The following is a 19,515-nucleotide window of genomic DNA, read 5'->3' as shown; positions in this document are numbered from 1 at the left end:
ATCTTAGTTTAGAATTCAAGAAAAAGTTGGACCTCCCTCTAAATTAAATTGATATTCCTACGAAATCGACAAGTAGTAAACGCATGAATACGAGAAGATATTTTCATTAGGAGTTCATTATATACCACTATCCCCCATGAAAATAGGTACAACAACATTGTTTGCCGTTATATTCGCGACTCATTGACGAATCTTGCACTATTCGGCACTGGTATTGGTTTATGCCCGCGACATCAGCCCTGATCTAAAGAGCTTCCACCAACAAGCAACAGATAGAGATCCACGCACTATCATGCGTAAGTTGATTTACGACCACAGCACAGGTTGGCCGAAAAAGTTCATCAACCTCGCGAAATAGTTCGCTGCTGCGTGAAGTTTCCGTTGTTCGTTTCTGCAACGCTCTGGTCTCTAGGCGTTTTGTGCGTCGTCGCATGTACAAACCACACCAGCATCGTAGCGGGCGGGAGAGTGTATTCGACAAAAAGACCACAATGTGGAGGTACAGGGTATTAATTATGCGTGAGTCGAATTCGCATTCCATTATCTTATTATTGTTTTCTTGTTCGCCGAACTCACGGCCGGTCAGATCCGAAGATTGGATAAACCAGGTGAGCAGGGTTGTTGGGTAAAACTAAAAAGCATTTCAAATGTTTACAGGAATATAGACATAAGTCACAAAAGCGATTTTTCTTTGGCTATTGTTCCACTTTCTGCGATTTCGTTTTTATTTTATAAACTTAAAGCGATAGAGTCTCGGAAGGTAGTTAGTCTGGAATATGTAACATAAATCAGTTGGATGTTTATCGTATATTTTTCTATCGAGTTTTTAATTACACATATGTATTCTCTTTCCATGGGGTTCATAAGGATGATACAACTGATTTGCCTTTAAAATTTAGAAGACGAGGTTTTATGTACCTACTACTCCATTTGATGCCACCACATTGACAACAACCGATAGTAATTGATAATGTAAATATATAAACTACTTATTTGAATAAAACAAATTTTAGTTCTTCCAAATTAATGAGACATCGAAATGTAACCACTTCACATATTTCATGTTATGACAAAAAGTGTACATACAAAAGACTCACTAAAATAAATAGTTTTTAAGCGAGCTTTTGTATTAATTGTTTATCCATCTAATTGATTCTCAATCATAATAGGTAAATTACATTGGCTTTAAAGGATTGTCGGAATTGTTAGCAAGGATTTCTACGACTCCTTGGGCTTATGGAGTTGTAGAAATAAACCTGCCAATAATAGAAATATAATCAACAAACTTCCTAGCATGCCAATTCTTGGTATACAAAAACATCTTGTCGAGCAGTCTCTTGCTAATAATAGAAATGACGCTGTGAAAGACACGTTTGTGAATGTAAATTGAGTTTGTTTTAGGTCCGATCACCTACACACGTCTATTTCATTCGTTAATTTTAATTGTTAGAATAAATAGAAATAAATCTACTAAAGATTCGAAATATACCAATTGTAACTAAATAGAAAAAAAATCACCCAGTCCAACAACCCTGCAGTTTCGCTACGACCGGGCTGGTAATCTGGTTGGATTTACCAAAAACTTTGAGGATAGGTCGCGAGTGGCTTGAAAGCTTCTAATAACCGGTCTCCTCTCGTTTCAGTGACCAGGCATTCTGGTGCGAACGGGTGGGTCAAAAAACTGTAAGCTCCTGGCTGCTGATTCTCTATTCTTCTCTTTTAGTGGTCCAAAGTGCGTAGATCGAAGCAAACAATAGCCTCCCCACACTAGCACCAGCGACCGGCCAATGCGCGTTTAACACAAATTTGAATGGAATCGAAGAGCTATTTGGTAGGAATAATAATCCCTTTGCTATAGTCTGGCGGATAGAAATAAGTCAATCGATTTGGTTACATTAGGTTGCACTTGTCCACAGTCAAGGCACTTCATGACTGTGATTTTTCTTCGAACTCGACCATCCTTCGAAATCACTTTTAATACAAACATGAAGAAAAAATTGCTATTATTATTATTACATATCGAAATCGTAATCATTCCAATTTTTGTAGTTGTTGTATTTCGTCACCCAAACCTCCAGACTACAGTCAAGTGACTCTCTAGGCATAATGCGTATAAAGCGGAAATTCCATCCAACCGAAACGAACGAGAAAGAAAAGAGTGGATCGCATGGCGCACAAGCAGAGTGGATGATGGTTGGTTCGAGGGCAGTGCACAAGCTTAGGGAAAGATATTTCACCGATGAGGTGCAATTTTCTCATGGCCATTGGTATTTATCTCCTCATTCATGGAAACCCCAAACGACGGGCGTTTGGATTCTTGAAGGTATCTTCAATTCTTACATTTTACCTGCGTGCGTCATTACTGGGCGGCCGGCAGTGATAAGTAGTCTTCCCAACACAACTGCTTTGTTGCGCTTACTTGCTTTATTTTCAAGAGGTTTTGCGAACTATTATAGTAATGGCGTGTTAGTTGCAGGTTCAAGTTATTCAGTTCTAAATATGATGAAGTTCTAGTTTATAACGTGGAGCCATGAAACAGCATGATTGGAGCAACGATTGAATACCTATATACTGCAAGAACAATATACTAAACCATAGATCAGAAGATCTCTTATCATAAAGTTACCAGATAATTAGTTTAGTGCTATTCGCCGCCAATCATTGCGCCGACGACTATTGCAATAAACATTGTTTTTCAATCAAGCCAAAAATCTATAATTAACCTTCAAGTGTTCTCGTAACGGTTTTATATATTTCTCTAGATTAAAAATGTGTTTATATGTTTAAAGAAAAAAATAGTTGTAAAATCGCAATCCCTGTTGAGTCAGCGCCTGCGTGGCAACACACAATGTCTAAGTTAGTAAATAGGTTAGTTTGTTGGGTTAAGTTTGAACTCTTTAAGCTTTATCTAGTAAAATACTACTTGAAATGTTGAGCAGATTAAACCAATTTAAATATCAGAGTTAAGTAGCAAAGTTAAGTCAAAAAGCTATCTAATTATAAGTAATAAGGCCCTCCCACAGTGTTGAATTACAGGATATCTATGGAAAGTTACATAAGCCAAGAAAAAGCTAGCAAAATATGGATCAAACACGCAGACGCAGTTTATTTCGATCCGAACCATTACTTTGTGTTTTTAAAATGGAGAATTGGAACCGAAAAAAAATCAATCCCGGCAATCAAAGCGATTTATTGTATATGCCAAATTAGCAAAAGTTCAGGTATTCCTTCGGAAATTCCTCCGGTAATTCTTTCTAAAACCCCTCTAGAAGCTTCTTTGGTCATTCCTCAAAAAGTAATTTTGGGAATTACTACAGGCATTCCTTTAAAACGAAATTCTTCGGAAATTAATCCAGAAATTCCATCAAATACTGCTTCAGAAATCTTCTCAGAGTTTCCCTCGAAAAATCCTTCTACTTCCTCCACGAATTCCTTCAGAAATTTCTTCAATAAAACCTAGAAAATTTCTAAAATGTTTCTTCCGCATAATCCGTCCAAGAATCTGGATGTTCCTCAAGGAATTCCTTCAAAAAATCCTTCAGAAGTTCTTCCAGAAAGCCTTTCAGCAATACTTCCCAAAATTCTTTCCAAAATGTACGACGAAATTATAATTAAAAAAAATTGAAAAATATTCAAACAATTTAAAATTTTTGAAAGGAATTCCCGACAATAATTAAATTTCTCCAAGAATAGCTGTGGGCATTCCTTCAAGAATTCCTTCAGAAACTCCATCAGAAATTCTTTTAGATATTACTTCAAAAATAAATTTAGAAATGTCTTTGGAAATTCCTCAAGATAATCCTTCGAAAAAGGAATTCCAAGTCCTTTAGGAAAACCGTAGAAAATGTCGATTTTCTTCGAAAACTCCTTCAGGAATTCAGTGGAAAATTGTTTCTGGGATTATTTTTTTAAACTCTTTTATGATTTCCTTTAGGTATCTTCGGAAATTCTCCTAGAACTTTTTTTTTATGGAAATTAAATTTGTTTTGTGAAATTTATTCAAGAACACATTTGGAAATTGGTTTAGGAATTCATTCCGATTTTTTTTTAATTTCTCATGAAATTTCTTAAAAATCTCCTTGAGGAAATCCAACGGAAATTCATATATGAAAAGTTCCTTCGGAAATAATTTCAGGAATTCATCAAAGAAATTCTTACAGGTATTCCTTTAGATTTTCCCCAGTAATTTCTTCGGAAATTCTAGAAACAAGCTCGTGAAATTCTTTCTTCGAAAATTCTTTCAGGTAAAAGTGTGCGCCGGTGCAAAATCGTCGGAGGCGCCGTTTGTCATAATTTTTCAGCCATTTCATTCTGCGACGGCGGCGCACAGTGTTTTATTTCGTCATTTTCACGATCAAAATTCAAAAACTCGAAGAGTGTTGATTTTGGATATAGGGTTTGTTCACAGAAGTTTCAAGATATTTAGGAGCGCATCTTTCGATAAAAACAGTTTGATGATTAATCCCCCTAAAAGTGAGTTGAGAAAATTATTTTTTCACCAGAATGAGATAGATACGTAGTGTCTTCCGCAAAGTTATAGTAAATGTTAATACGAGCAACTTTGCTGAACATCCCGAGTTTCTATCTCTTATATATAACAAATTTAAGTCGTTTTATGTAAAAACCCCATTAAAATCTTATTTTTCATTCTAACTCTTTCCAATGATTTTTCTCATTTTCCGTCTCTTTTACAAAGTTGTTAAACAAGCAAAATTACATGTTTTTGCTGAACATTGTAACATTCCATCTCACATACAACAAAAGTTATCTTTAAATTATACATATTTTTAGAGGTATTTCCACTTGTGATTACTCCCTTAATTGCAAAAAGTCGCAAATTTCTTTGCGATATGCTGAAAATCGCTTATTTCATTTTTATACTGACATTGAAAACTTTTGTCGACAAGAGTCTTCTCGAATGGTGTGTTAAAAACTTGTAAACCTATGAAAAATCATAATATTTGAATAACTTTTGTTTTATAAGAGATAGAAAGTTACAATGTTCAGCAAAAACATGTAATTTTGCTGGTTTGACAACTTTGTAGAAGAGACGGGAAATGTGAAAAATCATTAGAGTTAGTTTAAGTTAAGATAATGATTTTAAACGGATTTCCACATAAACCGTGTTAAGTTTGTTGTATCAAAATTATATATATATTCATGAAAAATATAATTCAAAGAATTCAAATTTCTGTAAGTATTTGTGTGATGTCGAAAATACAATAAATGTACACAGCACACATATCGAAGCGTTTCTATTTGATTAAAACAGCAGAAACATCAGCTGCAGGTAATTTTTAGGACAAACGAGGAACTGACGCATTGATCACTGATATCGTTGGATCCCGTTGTATCAAAAGCCAAGAAGTCGAAGGAAAGTGCTTCCAGACGATACTAAACTATTTTATGTGTGAAAGCGATGACAAAGAGAACAACGAATACAAATCCTGTTGTATTTGGAAACAACTTTTCCTTTGGTATTACAAACTTTGCATTTCACGTTATAACAAATGCGGCGAAGAAGCTTAGTTTCTATATTATTGATATAACAAACTTAACATGGTTTATGTGGAAATCCCCTTAAAATCATTCTTTTAACTTAAACTAACTCTAATTATTTTTCACATTTTCCGTCTCTTCTACAAAGTTGTCAAACTAGCAAAATTACATGTTTTTGCTGAACATTGTAACTTTCTATCTCTTATAAAACAAAAGTTATTCAAATATTATGATTTTTCATAGGTTTACAAGTTTTTAACACAGCATTCGAGAAGATTCTTGTCGACAAAAGTTTTCAATGTCAGTATAAAAATGAAATAAGCGATTTTCAGCATATCGTAAAGAAATTTGCGACTTTTTGCAATTAAGGGAGTAATCACAAGTGGAAATACCTTTAAAAATATGTATAATTTAAAGATAACTTTTGTTGTATGTGAGATGGAATGTTACAATGTTCAGCAAAAACATGTAATTTTGCTTGTTTAACAACTTTGTAGAAGAGACGGAAAATGAGAAAAATCATTGGAAAGAGTTAGAATGAAAAATAAGATTTTAATGGGGTTTTTACATAAAACGACTTAAGTTTGTTATACATAAGAGATAGAAACTCGGGATGTTCAGCAAAGTTGCTCGTATTAACATTTACTACAACTTTGCGGAAGACACTACGTGTCTATCTCATTCTGGTGGAAAAATAATTTTCTCAACTCACTTTTAGGGGGATTAATCATCAAACTGTTTTTATCGAAAGATGCGCTCCTAAATATCTTGAAACTTCTGTGAACAAACCCTATATCCAAAATCAAAATCAACAAAATCTGGTGAAAGGAACATGGTTCGAAATTTCAAAAGAAAATTCCTTGAAATTTGCACGCATTTTTTTTAAATATTATTATGGAAAATTCTTCGGAATTTCCCCGAGAATTTTTAAGAAATTCCACTAAAACTTCGGAATTTCTACGTGAATTTCAAAACGGAAAACTCGCTATTTGATCGTAATTTTTTCCATAGTAATTTCTTTCAAAATTCCACCTTAAACCGAAAGTCGTCGAGCCGAAATGAACGTTCGGGCGAATCGGTTATTAAATCGAAAACTGTTGGGTTGAAAATTTTATTTGGCAAAAGCGTTTGCCCTAACAGTCATTTGACCGAATACGTCATCTGGCCGAATATGCCGTTTGACTGAAACGGTCGTCAGGTCACAGAAATGGCCATAGTCATACGGCCGAAAATGTCATTTGGGGCCGTCAATATACCACGTGGACAGTTTAAAGGGGAGAGAGAAAGGGCATCATTGGGAGAGGGGGTATCAAAATCTGGCCAAAACATGTTCACGTGGTATATGGACAGCTCTTTTGCTGAACGGGTGTTATGGTAAAAAATGTCGACCCCTTTTGGCCAAATGATTATTATTACCTTTTTGTCAGATTAGAAGCGAGCTAGGGACCATTTCGTCTAAAGGACCATTCCGGCAAACGGTATTTTCGGTCAAGTGACCTATTTATTTAAATGACTTTTTCGACCAAACGACCAATTCGATCGTATGTTCGATTTTTTAATTGGTGAGACCAAGGAATGTAATTGTCGCTGAAAAATGCAAAAAAAACAAGCAACAAAAGAGAAGAGCGATAAGTCTTTGTCCTCATCTGCAGAGGATAAAGGCAACGTTGCGTTCCATTTTATTTGCAACAAACATGGAGAGGTAATTGTTGTTGTGAACTTTTCAAACTGCGATAACTTGTATATTTCAGAAGTAAAACACAACTGATACTTATTTAACCAAAAACATCGTCGACAACCGATTAATTCTCCATTTCGGCTAAGCGACATTTTCGGCCAGATAGATTGCATTCGAATGATAAATTCAGCCAAACACCTTTCGACCATGTGGCCTCCACCCAATCGTCCCTTCCCGTCGTTTGACCGAAAGTCATTTGGCGGAAAGCCATTTGTTCGAATGCCACTTGGCAGATAGCACGTTAAGCCGGAAGTTATCTAGCCGAGGGCCATTTACCCGAAACTTTTATTACACATTCATCCATGGTCAGAGAAGTTATTTGCCCTTGCAACTGATTTAACTGAAAATACCGTTTAGCCGGAATGGTCGTTTGGCTGAAAATGCTATTTGGAACAAAGGGTATTTTGGCAGGAAGAACCGGCCAAAATGACCTTTCCGGCTAAACGATGTTTTCGCCAAAATGACCAGTTCAGCCTAACGACACTTTTGGTTGAATGTTCATTTCCACCAACGGGCTCTTTCTGTCAAACGACCATTTCGGTTAAATCAATACCAAATTTTCAAAACAGGTAGGTAGCAGGCAATGAAAATAAATACTAAGGTATGGAAATCCATATATTGTGTGCGTGCCTTTCGCGTATGGCGAAAAAGCTTTCACTACTACATTCAAACGAGCTCCCATAAGAAGCCGTGCAAATATGTACGTCACCATTTGCTGTTTACATTTTCCATCATCCACTAATACACTTGCATTTGGTCTTCTTCCTCACCTTCTATCTATTCTCATTGGGTAGCAGGTAGCAGAAGCTTTAACCAACGTATTGATGGTGTTGGTTTGCGTGTGCTTTCAGATTTGTCGAATCGTCATTTTGAAAATTTGGTATTGAAATAAGCTATTCGACCAATCGACTATTTCAGCCAAATAAACGGCCGAACGTCAATATCGAACGTATGTCGCTTCTGACCAAATGACATATTCAACCAATTGTGGCCCTTGGCCAAATGGCTTTCAGACAAACAAACTTTCTTCTTTTTTTGTTGAATATTTTGACTGTTTTCGAAATGGACGAACTGTTATTAATTTTGCGAAGAAGAATCCACGTGACTCTCTAGACTCTCTAGATAAGCGTGATAACCGCTACACAACAAGACCACTTAATGGTCCACTTTGCGGAAAAAGCCATCAGAATCCCAACCAACCTTGGATGCATGATTTTCCCAATCGCCTCATGTGCTTTACTGTTGTATATCCACAGATGTGGTGAGTATATCAATCGGAAAACTTCATTGAATCTTCCGAATTTCCACGGAAAATTATGTGGACTCTTTATAAATTTGAATCGGCGTGGAAAATTATAAATCAGTGGCGTGACAAAATTTGAATGGCGGTGCGCCGATGCAAAAATGTCGTTGGCGGCGGCGCACACCTCTATGGTCCTTTTTTGCCTACGCACAAACATGTTTTAATTATAATTTATTTAATTTCTTAGCATATTAGAATCAAACACATTTTTTTATTATTTCCTTCAAGAAAAATCATAAAAGTGGAATATATAAAAAGATTCATGTATGTAGGGGAGAGATCCTCCAGCTTTCTTCTTCTTCTATGGTTCTACATTCCAACTGGAACTTGGCCTGCTTTTCAACTTAGTATTCTATTAGCATTTCCTCGGTTGTTATGCCCGCCATTGCATGAGTATGTATGGCAACTGTCCCGATCTCCATCTCACTGAACTTATGCATCTCATCGCGAAAAAAAGAAATACAGCACCAATTTTGTCACTTCTTTTAAATCAAAATCACAAAAATAAAAAACAAATCAAATTGCTTTCCATTGCTTTGTTTTTGATGGGATGAATATCGGAGCCATGATATGAATTCCAGGAGCAGTTCCCCTATCTTGTGTGGCATGGTGGAGGGACATCTCCAAGTGTCATTTTGAGAAGTGTCCGGAATTGGGAGGTGTACGTTGATGGGGAAACTTCCCCTAAAGGATCTAACCGTAGCATGATCTGCCGGATGTGTGGTGGTAAAGTTCATAAAGCATACACCGGTTAGGCTGCACCGAGGCGCTAGATTAGTGTCGATGGCACATACCGCAGGCACCATACCGGTGAACAGGAAGCCTGCCCATCCTTTAGACGAGGCAAGTGACACAGTTTAACCAGAATCACTGTGAGGCCGCTCAACAGCTGCCGCAGCAGTAATGGGAATTGATGCTAAGGACAGATGTATATTTACGGTCTGAACTGTGTACGACCCCATAGAGGATCGATATCGTAGCGAACGAAGTTACCAATAGTTATAAACAAGTAAGGCAGATTCTCTTTCGAAGACCCTAACAGATCGTATTGAACGAAATCCACCCCCACCTGAACACAATAAACAGCAACAGATTCACAAATAGCATCAGCAAAGGATCCATCAGTAGCCGTGGTGCAAATAAACGCATCGAGCTGCAATTCCAAAGACGATAATAGATATATCCGGACGATGCGATAGATATATCCGGACGTTCAGTGCAGAAATTGGTAACGGCGTCTACAGCGAATAATTTTAGGCCTCGACAATGTTCGACTCTAGTATGGCGTGTATCTCCAATACATCGGCCATCATGCTGGCTGGCCACTCTTTATTTCTGTTTTCAATACATCAACCCAGGTGTGCGTGGTTGGCGACGTGTAGTCGTGTAGGACCGAGCTGAATGGAGAAGACTTTTATGCACTGGATAGGCCACTCCGGCCTTAGTCTGCTGAAAAAATGAAACGCTTCATGGCCCGTACAACACAATACGGACATACGCATTCGTTGATGATGGATGATGGCTCGGAACTAACTTTAGTCGAGCAAAGCCTAGCTGCTGAACTTGGAGTGAAGGGTCCCAATGCACCCTTGCGCTTGAAATGGACGGGACACACTTGCCGTATGGAAAAATCATCACAGCGAGTAAGACTTCGCATCTCCGCGGTACGCAATCCAAACAAGAAGTACAATCTGTCAGACGTACGCACTGTTGAAAGCTTAAAGACACGACTACAAACACTGCGGATAAGCGATTTACACTACCCACCTCTCCTAGGTTTACCGCTAGAGTCTTACCACAACGTTAGTCCAGGGCTACTAATAGGAATGGATAATGCAGCTTTGGTGATCACCAGCCGAGAAGGAAAGCCGAACGAACTCATCGCAGTCAAAACACGTCTTGGGTGAACAGTGTACGGCCGTTGTACAAAAAAGATGACAGTTGTAAACCATGTAAATTACCACAGCGTAGAAGTTTGTCCGTGCAATGTAACCAACGAAGATTTGCACCAGGCGATGTAGAATTATTTCGCAATGGACAGTCTTGGTGTCACTAATTCTTCCAAGCAACTACTATCGGAGGATGAGCAGCGGGCTCAAACATTGCTAAAGGCACTCACGATTCCGAAAGACTTGTTATGGAAGTACGACAGTGTCAGGATACCTGATTCGAAAGCAATGGCTCTTAATCTATGGAAATGTTTAGAGCGTCGATCGTCAAAGAACCCAACTCTTGCTAAAGCGCTCACTGCTAAGATGAATGAATTTCTCACCAAGAATTACATCAGAAAGTTGTCTTAGGAAGATTTGGAAATGGCACAACCGCGCGTGTGGTATTTGCCGATGTTCCCAGTACGGAACGTCAACAAACCAGGCAAAACCAGATTAATGTGTTATGCAGCAGCAGCCAAGCATTTTTATTATGAAGGTGATGCCGTTCGGGACATCTTGCTCCCCCAGCATCACTCAAAATGAGAAGAATCACAATGCCATGCGCTTTGGACAAACGCTGTTCGAGCCATCACCAAATGTCACTATGTTGACGACATGCTCTTGAGTGTTGAAACAGAAGCTGATGCCGTACAGGTGTCTGAGAAAGATCCACAAAGAAAGTTTTGAAATGCACAATTTGTAATCTAACTCAGCATGCGTCCATCAAGCTTTAAAAGAATCAAAAACTGCTGCCACGAATTCCGGACCTCAGAGTACCGCGTTATCGCAGCTCCTGAGATTTCAGGAAGAAGAAATGATCGATTGTTCGCCAGTAAGCGCCAAAACAAGAGTTGCGCCTTTGATTTTTTTTCATTCCGCGCTCGAAATTGCAAGCGTGCATTGTCGGAGTAAGGCCAACTGAAACAATTCTACAATCGCTCCAGTTAAGATATCAAAAAAATTCTTCTGGGGCGATACTAGAGATGTACTATGTTGGTTGAACTCGGATCACCGTCGTTACAGCCAGTTTGTGGCCCATCGTGTCAACGAGATATTGTAGGCGACTCATATCAACGAATGGAATTGGATACCAACCAAGCACAACGTAGCAGATGACGGAACCAAACGGAGGAGGACAATCAATGTTAGTCAGTCAAGTCGATGGTTTAGAGGTTCCGAGTTTCTAAGAGGACCGCCAGATAGTGGCCTGCATCTCTACATCCTATCGGTACCACTGAAGAGGAAATTTGACGGCACCTGCTAACACATTCCAAGCAAGAAAAGTTTTCGAGAGGAAAGTTTTGCGTAATATCTATGGTGGAGTGTAGATGGAAGACGGTACATGGGGGAGGCGAATGAACCACGAGTTGCAACAGCTGTTGGGAGAACCATCCATCGTTCACACCGTAAAAATCGGAAGACTGCGGTGGGCCGAACACGTAACCAGTATGTCAGACAATAACCTGGTGAAAATGGTTCTCGATAGCGATTCGACGAGAACAAGAAGGCGAGATGCGCAGCGAACAAGGTGGATCAACCAGGCGGAAGACCCTACGCAGGCGTGCAGCCATGGATCGGGTAGATTGGAGAAGACTTTTATGTACCGCACAAGCCACTTTGGACTTAGTCTGAGTAAATAATAATAAGAATAATAATCAGCTTCGGTAGGTGAAGCCTCAAGTTTAAACCAAATAGTTGACATTCTAGAAAAAAAATCAGAAGTGTTATGTACAAGACACAACCGCCCAACGTAAACTACGTTAGGCAGTTTTGTTCATTGAGGATTGTAGTGCCATCATGCATGAATATTTTTAGAAAATTCATTTGATTACTTATGTCACTGGTTTCGAACAAAACTAGCGTATCTTAAGATATGAAAATTGTTGGATACGACAATTGTTTAAAAAATTTACTATGAAAACCCAAATTTAGTCCTCAGTGGTAATGATGCCTTTCTTGGATCCGAATTGCCTACATTTGGGTTTTGAAGCATTTGATGAAATATTTCAATAGAAGAAGCCCTAGGGAAGCATTCTCTTTTCCGTTTCCAACATTTATTATTCAGAAACATTCCAATCATAGGCATATCTTGTTTTTCGTGCATCACTAGAAATCATAAAATGTCAATCATGTACCAAAACCCAATTAATTTGGTTGTGGTGCGTGCGAGTAGTAAACGTTGTAGACGGGAAAAGATAGTGTGTGTGTTATTTCATTCTAACTCCTACTGTCTGGCAGTGTTGGTAAAATCTCAAAATCTCAAATCTCATCGGCGATTCAAACCATGCGTGAGTCAAATCCCATCAGAATTATGACCGAGAGATTTGCTCATGATTTGAATCGCAATTTGCACCATTGCATGATATTTACGTGTTCTTCATTGTTGAATGCATTGAATTTTTCGTCTAAAACGTCTATTTTTTGTCTAAAACAGTGGCTAATAATTATATATAAACAAAACATACGTCTCGATTGCGTTTCGACGCTTTTTAGAACGAAATCATTTTTTGGTGAGTGAGCGAAGCGATGCGATTCTGGCCGAGAAACTCAAGCGCGATGCTTCCCCTACAGAATCGCAGGCGAGTTAGCTCGTGCATGAAACCTCGATGATTCAGATTTGAGTATGATTCTACCAACACTGAGTGTCATTATGGATAAAATATTCGTGCAAACATTTTATTAATATCATTGCAAGACTTTTGAATCAGGGAGCAAGAAGGTGATAGCTCTATTGTATCTCATATAGCCTGTTTCAAGAACGTATGCGTTCCGAAGCTTTTGTCGTGTACAATAAGTACCGCATTATTGCACCCACGTTTTATAAAAATATCGTAAGTGCATTCACACTTCCTGAATCAAAGTTAAATCCTTCTGATTCAGGCGCGCATTTTATTGGACAAAATATTATTAGGCCGATATAAATATTTTTTTTAAATATGTCTCACCCACATTGTTATTTTGCTCAAAAATAACAACTTGAGGGGCAACAAAAAAAAATTCCGGTAAATTTTGAGAACTTTCAAAACATTCTTTAAATAATCCGAGGAGTTTTTTTTCTATTTTTTTTTTCATTTTAATATTTATTTTTTACTAGTAGACCCGTCGAACTTTGCTTCGCTTAAAATTGATTTATTCTCTGATTAATTCTCGAGTTATGCAGAAATTTTTGGTTCATTTGTATGGGAGCCCCCCTTTCCAGAAGGGGGAGGCGTTGCAAACCACCACAGAAACATGTCTTCTCTTCCAAAACCTCCACACGCCAGATTTGTTTCCATTTGCTTGATCTCGAGTTATGATGAAATTGGTGTTTCATTTGTATATGAGCCAGGTTTGAAAGAGGAGAGGGATCTCTAACCATCTTAAGAACCTTCCCCGGCCCCAAAAACCTCTGCATTCAAATTTTCATGCCGCTCGATTCAGTAGAAGAAGAAGAAGATTACCTCCTCCCCCTTGACTTTGCGGAGATCATAATTTTTAATAAATATGTGTAACGGCCTTATTAGACGTAATTTATGGATTTTTTTTCGTTTCTTCATTTTTATTCCTCACTCACTTTTCGCGAAAATTTATGGTAAGCAATTTCAATAAATAGTGTTTTGACGAGAGTAATTAAAAAAGAACGATTCCAAGCACGAAAAATATGGAGATTGTAAGTAAAAATATGGAATAATTTTATCGTCTCATGAGTTTTCCCTTGTTTTTCATCGCTTTTGTTTCTTTCTTTTTCTTTTTCTCGTTCCAGAGAGCGAGTAAAGGCGCTGAAACCTAGGCATATATGTACACTGATGTGCATAAATATTCGTCATGTTTTCATAGTAATCTATCTAAATTTATGCGAATACTTTTGCCCATCAGTGTATAAGCCAGGGTACTAGACTAAAAACTGTGTCCCATCCCAAGACGTCGAGGTCCCAAGGAGTGTACATTAATCTTCTTAGCGAAGTCACTCCCAACGATTCGTCAATCATCTTTCCCCCTAAATGTGAAACGGTTGGTACAGCTGTCCCCGTTTCTTCCTTTCGTAAATTCAAAACTCTTCGTTGATCATGTTATTTATCACTAAATAATCTGATTGCCGGGGAGTTATGAATTATCTCCCAAATTCAAGCCTGCACGGTGGGCCTGGCCGTTTTAATACTTGTGTCATATTTAAGATATGCTGCAAATATTAATGCAGACAAGAAAATGCTCGGAAATACAACCGACATTTCCAGGATGCTTTTCAATACTGGCTGTGCATGTGCTAAGACAAGACAAGACAAGACATATGTGTAACGGCCTTATTAGTTTTCAGTTTGCAAAAAAATGCATTTTCCAAAGTCGTTTTTTAATGTAAATTGATTGCATTACTAGCAAGGGCATTGGCATTGATAACAATTGATCGTCTCATGCCTACACAAACATGCCCCTATCTGCATCACTTTTTATACACCATGCACTACATTACGCATGAATTGTTACATTTGTTTCGACCGTTATTGTTACACCGAATTTGTTACATTTGTTTCGACCGCGGTCACTGGTCCGGCTCCATTGTTCTACTTTTTGTGCGAAACACCGCACAAAAAGGAGAGTCCAAAAGCCAACCGCACTGAACGGCGACGGCCGAAATGAGACTCTGCGGACAAGAAAAGAGGGTGCTGCCAAAATGATCCGATACCCTATTTTAACATTCATAACCCAAAGTTTCAATATAATTGACAAATTGGTAGAGAATTTCCGAATCGATTGATATATAAATCTCAAAAATCCATCGGAAGATAAAGGCGCTATTAGAGTTCAAAATCTTACATGATTTCGTGACGGTCTCGAATTTGGAAATTTTCATTTGTCACCCTGTATCCGAGTCTTCCCCTTAGACGTAGTTTACGTCAAAACGCGACTAAAGACAACTGCAGGTCTGTCAACGTATTTTTATCTCCTCGGTTTGGTTTGAGTGAACTGTTCAAATAAACACGGCGTTTGCCTTTTGGTGTACATAGAGCTGTATAAATTGTTAATACAAAGCTTGTAAGAATAAGCACGCAAGACGAAACAAAGTACATACGGCTACTTGCATAAACATGAACATTAGGATGGTACAGTTGTAATATCTCGTGAGCGAAACATTACGCGAGCAAGCAATCCTTCCGGAATCCTTAGTGTTGAATATCATCACAGTTAAATGTAACATAATGGATGGCCATTCGCTGCGAATTGCACTCATTACTCTGAAGATACCTCATAATGATGTAAACCGGAGCACACTCATCATGATCCAGCGGATATATGAGATTTATTCCACACAATCAAGGCCCTTTTAACTGTCAACATTGTGTGCACCTACTGCTGCTGGGCCCAGCAGCCGGGGCCCCATCCGTGTCCGTTCCGTGTGGGATGCTGGGGCGAGCGAGTGCCAATTATGTACCGAGAATACTCACAGTAAGATGCGATGGCTTTTATGGCTACTATACAGTTAATGCTCCGCCGGAGAATGACATTTACCTGAAAGGATAGATGACGATAAAAGGTAACATGTTAGCTCTCAGTCTGATGCACATAGCCACACTTGGCTCGACGCATGATTAATGCTTGGGGTATCAAAAAGGAACGGCGCTAAATTTGCATAGTGAGTGTAATTTTTAATCGCGGTCTGAAATAACAGATAATCAGAGTGTGTTTGCATCATATGCATATACGTATGATCCGCTCTATATCCGTTAGTGGCAAACGCTGGCGTCTTCGACGACGACGTACATTTTACTTATGGTTTTAATTTTTACAAGGGAATGTAATATTCGTATAGTTTTGAACGCAGATAACAAATTCAAAATGTGAAACTTTAAATTGGTAATAACAAGTAATAGAATGGCTACAATATGTAGATTAGGAATGCAACTTAAAAATGTATACTTTTGTAGCCAACACTGGTCTGAAAACTAGTTCACAACCGGCGCGCCGGTTTCAGGAAAGTGCACTCAAATTGAAAGATTGCACCAACGACGTATCTAATATCAAAGATTCTTCAAACTCATCAAAGACAAACGGCGACACTGGAATGCAATGCGGATTTACGAAGCTATCGTAAATAGTTAACCAGCATGAAGCACCCACCTAAACTGTATAGAACTTCTATTGCCCATTTGGGTTCACACGCATCGTTATCTTTGGAATTTGAATACCGTAGGTTCCTGTGTATCGAATGTATGTCTGGTATCAGGAAGCTTGGTTGGTTGAGTACTGGCAATAAAGTTGCAGTGGAACTTGACGCTTTGATACTCTTTTCCCCGAATGATGGCGATTTCCTGCTATAGGTAAAACAAATGCGAAAGCACATATCATTCACTAATAGGTCCTGACATCAGGCGTGGACACCCTGCTGTTCAGGCAAAGTGTTGGGAACTAATTTTGCTGTTCTGATGTTGCAGAAATATTGTTGAACAAGTGGCTCAATACCTTCGAATGACATGCAGTTTTGGTTTTAATTCAATGATCATTGCTGTACTAAAATATTTTTTTCGAAACATAAATTAGCAGCGTGTTATACAAATACCTTAAACAGTATCTTGAATGATTACTATTTATTGAAACAAGATTACCTGCTGCACCACGACGTGGAAGTTACGGAGTTGTAATTCGACCCTAGCAGCACGTATGTATGGGGGCCCTCCTTAGCCGTGCGGTAAGACGCGCGGCTACAAAGCAAGACCATGCTGAGGGTGGCTGGGTTCGAATCCCGGTGCCGGTCTAGGCAATTTTCGGATTGGAAATCGTCTCGACTTCCCTGGGCATAAAAGTATCATCGTGCAAGCCTCATGATATACGAATGCAAAAATTGTAACCTGGCTTAGAAGCCTCGCACTTAATAACTGCGGAAGTGCTTAATGAAAACTAAGCTGCGAGGCGGCTCTGTCCCAGTGTGGAGATGTAATGCCAAGAAGAAGAAGAAGCACGTATGTTCCACATTGGTTACTGCAACTTATACGTAACCAGATTTGCTCATACCAGTGACAATGAAGTTACTGTAACCATTTTTGTCTGATTTGTGCTGCTCAGGGTCGTATATAACCTTGTTATAACCTGCAAAGCCATGCGATTGTAGTTCCATGTTCCAAGCTTCTGTGTGACATGAAGCAAATCTGTACAAACAGTTTGACTAAAGATGGCTAGAAGCTTCTAGCCATCTTCGGTTTGACATATGCTGTACATGAGACGACAATCCTTCTCAATTGACTAAAGATTACCTCCAGGTCGAGAGTCTCCCATCGTATTCCATCCGGCATCCTCAGATCACTTTCAGCAATGTTGATATGTTCGAAGCCATCAGCTTGGTCGATACTTCAAAAGGACCGCCCCACCTTCACCAAACAATGTGCTTCATCGCTGGCATTGCCCGTAACTTCTATATTTCTATTATAAATAGATCTATGAGCGATTGACAAGCCTCCCGGAATCCAAAACCAAATTCATCCACGTTTTCAAGGGCACGACATTCAATATAGAAGCAATGCATAACTGTCATTATTATTTCAAGCGTCCTGCGATGCAGCAAAGTAGAAAATAAAAATATGACAGTTGTATGATTCTGTATTGACTGGTGTGCCCATTAAAACGCTAGTAGATTTAAATTTGGATTCCGGGAGGCTTGTCCTTAAGCCTAATGAGTAAGCCTATAAATTTGCACAGCTACGTAAACTTTTCCGTTCTGAATTTTCAAACCCAAACATCTCTAGAGATCAGCGCATTCAACGTCATCGAATTTTACATCAAGGCTACCAGCGCGCTGTAGGATACCAGTAGGCTGCAGCGGATAGATGGATACTTACCACACCATGATTTCTGGATTTGGTATATTTTTTCCTAAACCTTAATGTCTAATGTCAAATTATTTTAGTAGACCAGTTTTATCCTCTAATCATATGTATTCCAGTTTTAAAGAGTTCTTATTAAGTTTTTTCAAAGTGAGTATTAGTAGTGAGCAGGGCTTGGATGAATGAAGCAATGAAGATGAGGACCGATGCTTCAGCACCAGATATACTCCCGAGGAAGGTAGCTTCATGAGAGAACAGCTTCAAAGTGCTTTGTGAAGAATGCTTCCTTGTTCCATATAGCACTGCTGTACGAAACAGCTGGAGAGTGAAATCAAACACCCGCTAGTGCAGAGCAAGATTTTTTTTATGTATACAGGTTATCCGACTTGTCAATATCCCCAACTCAGCCATCTTGGATTTTTGTATGGAATTTATGCTCGTTTGTTTACTTTTTGCACTGAAAATGTATGTTTCCCCCCGCGCTGGTTATTCCCATCTACTGACGAAGTCGGATAACCTGTACATAAAAGAATCTTGGTGCAGAGAATATTTAACTCTCTTGCCTCACTTATACTGAGTTGCGCAGTTCAGTTGGAATGAATGTGTGAAAGAGAGGTATATGATGCATTCTTTCTCTTTCTCGCTAATATGGTTTTGTATTCACACAACACTCACTCGCATCTGAAACATTGCCGATGAACGAAGGAACCATCCTCATTTCACACTGCCCTACTGAACGATGCCTCCTCGGCACTACCCGGCTTGTGAAGATGCCACGTTCAAAACTCCCCACTTTCAGTGGATAAAACGAATGCTTTGTATTTGCCTCTTCCCTTGTTCGTGCAGCCAGCAGCACGTCGTCGAGCGCACATCAATCGGTGCACCGAAATTAAAACCTCACCGTGGGCTAAAAACGAAGCATTCGTTCGTTTTTGAACGAATTTTCCAAGGCCTGGTAGTGAGTGAGTACGTCGAATACCGAGATCAGATTTGATGAAAACTTAAAATTCAAACCTCTACATCTCAGCAGCCCGTTGACCGATTGTCAAAATTATTTTATAGATCTCTTACCCAACTGGGTTTTTGCACTCCTAGGGGTGTTCAGTTTTCCCCTGGAATGCCGTTAGTCGGGACGCTGCCAATCGAAAAACAGTAAAATTCGGTTTACTCAATATATTTTAGCATAGTTCATTACAATACCATAAGGAAATGTCACATAAACTTTTTTAAACATCCCTATGTGCCTTCCGGAGG

The 19,515-nt window shown here is 38.8% G+C and overlaps 1 protein-coding gene across 4 annotated transcripts in view; it reads right to left on the bottom strand.

Annotated features, from left to right (window-relative positions):
• The window catches only part of LOC134204852 (uncharacterized), a 205,878-nt gene that overhangs the window by 79,349 nt on the left and 107,014 nt on the right, over positions 1-19,515 (bottom strand). The window contains exon 2 of one of the 4 annotated variants that reach the window (XM_062679684.1): positions 15,692-15,955. The exons of 2 other annotated variants lie outside the window; for them this stretch is intronic. Coding sequence is in view for 1 of the 2 variants with exons in the window: in XM_062679655.1 (XP_062535639.1) it covers positions 15,892-15,955 (64 nt within the window). In the remaining variant the exon portion in view is untranslated. The remainder of the gene's footprint in view (positions 1-15,691; positions 15,956-19,515) is intronic. One more of the 4 variants, XM_062679655.1, reaches the window with a different exon arrangement.

Source organism: Armigeres subalbatus, chromosome 1 (genome assembly GCF_024139115.2).
Source record: "Armigeres subalbatus isolate Guangzhou_Male chromosome 1, GZ_Asu_2, whole genome shotgun sequence".
NCBI lineage: Eukaryota > Metazoa > Arthropoda > Insecta > Diptera > Culicidae > Armigeres > Armigeres subalbatus.
Note: the sequence above shows the minus strand (reverse complement) of the source record. Positions and strands in the feature narration are given on the sequence as shown.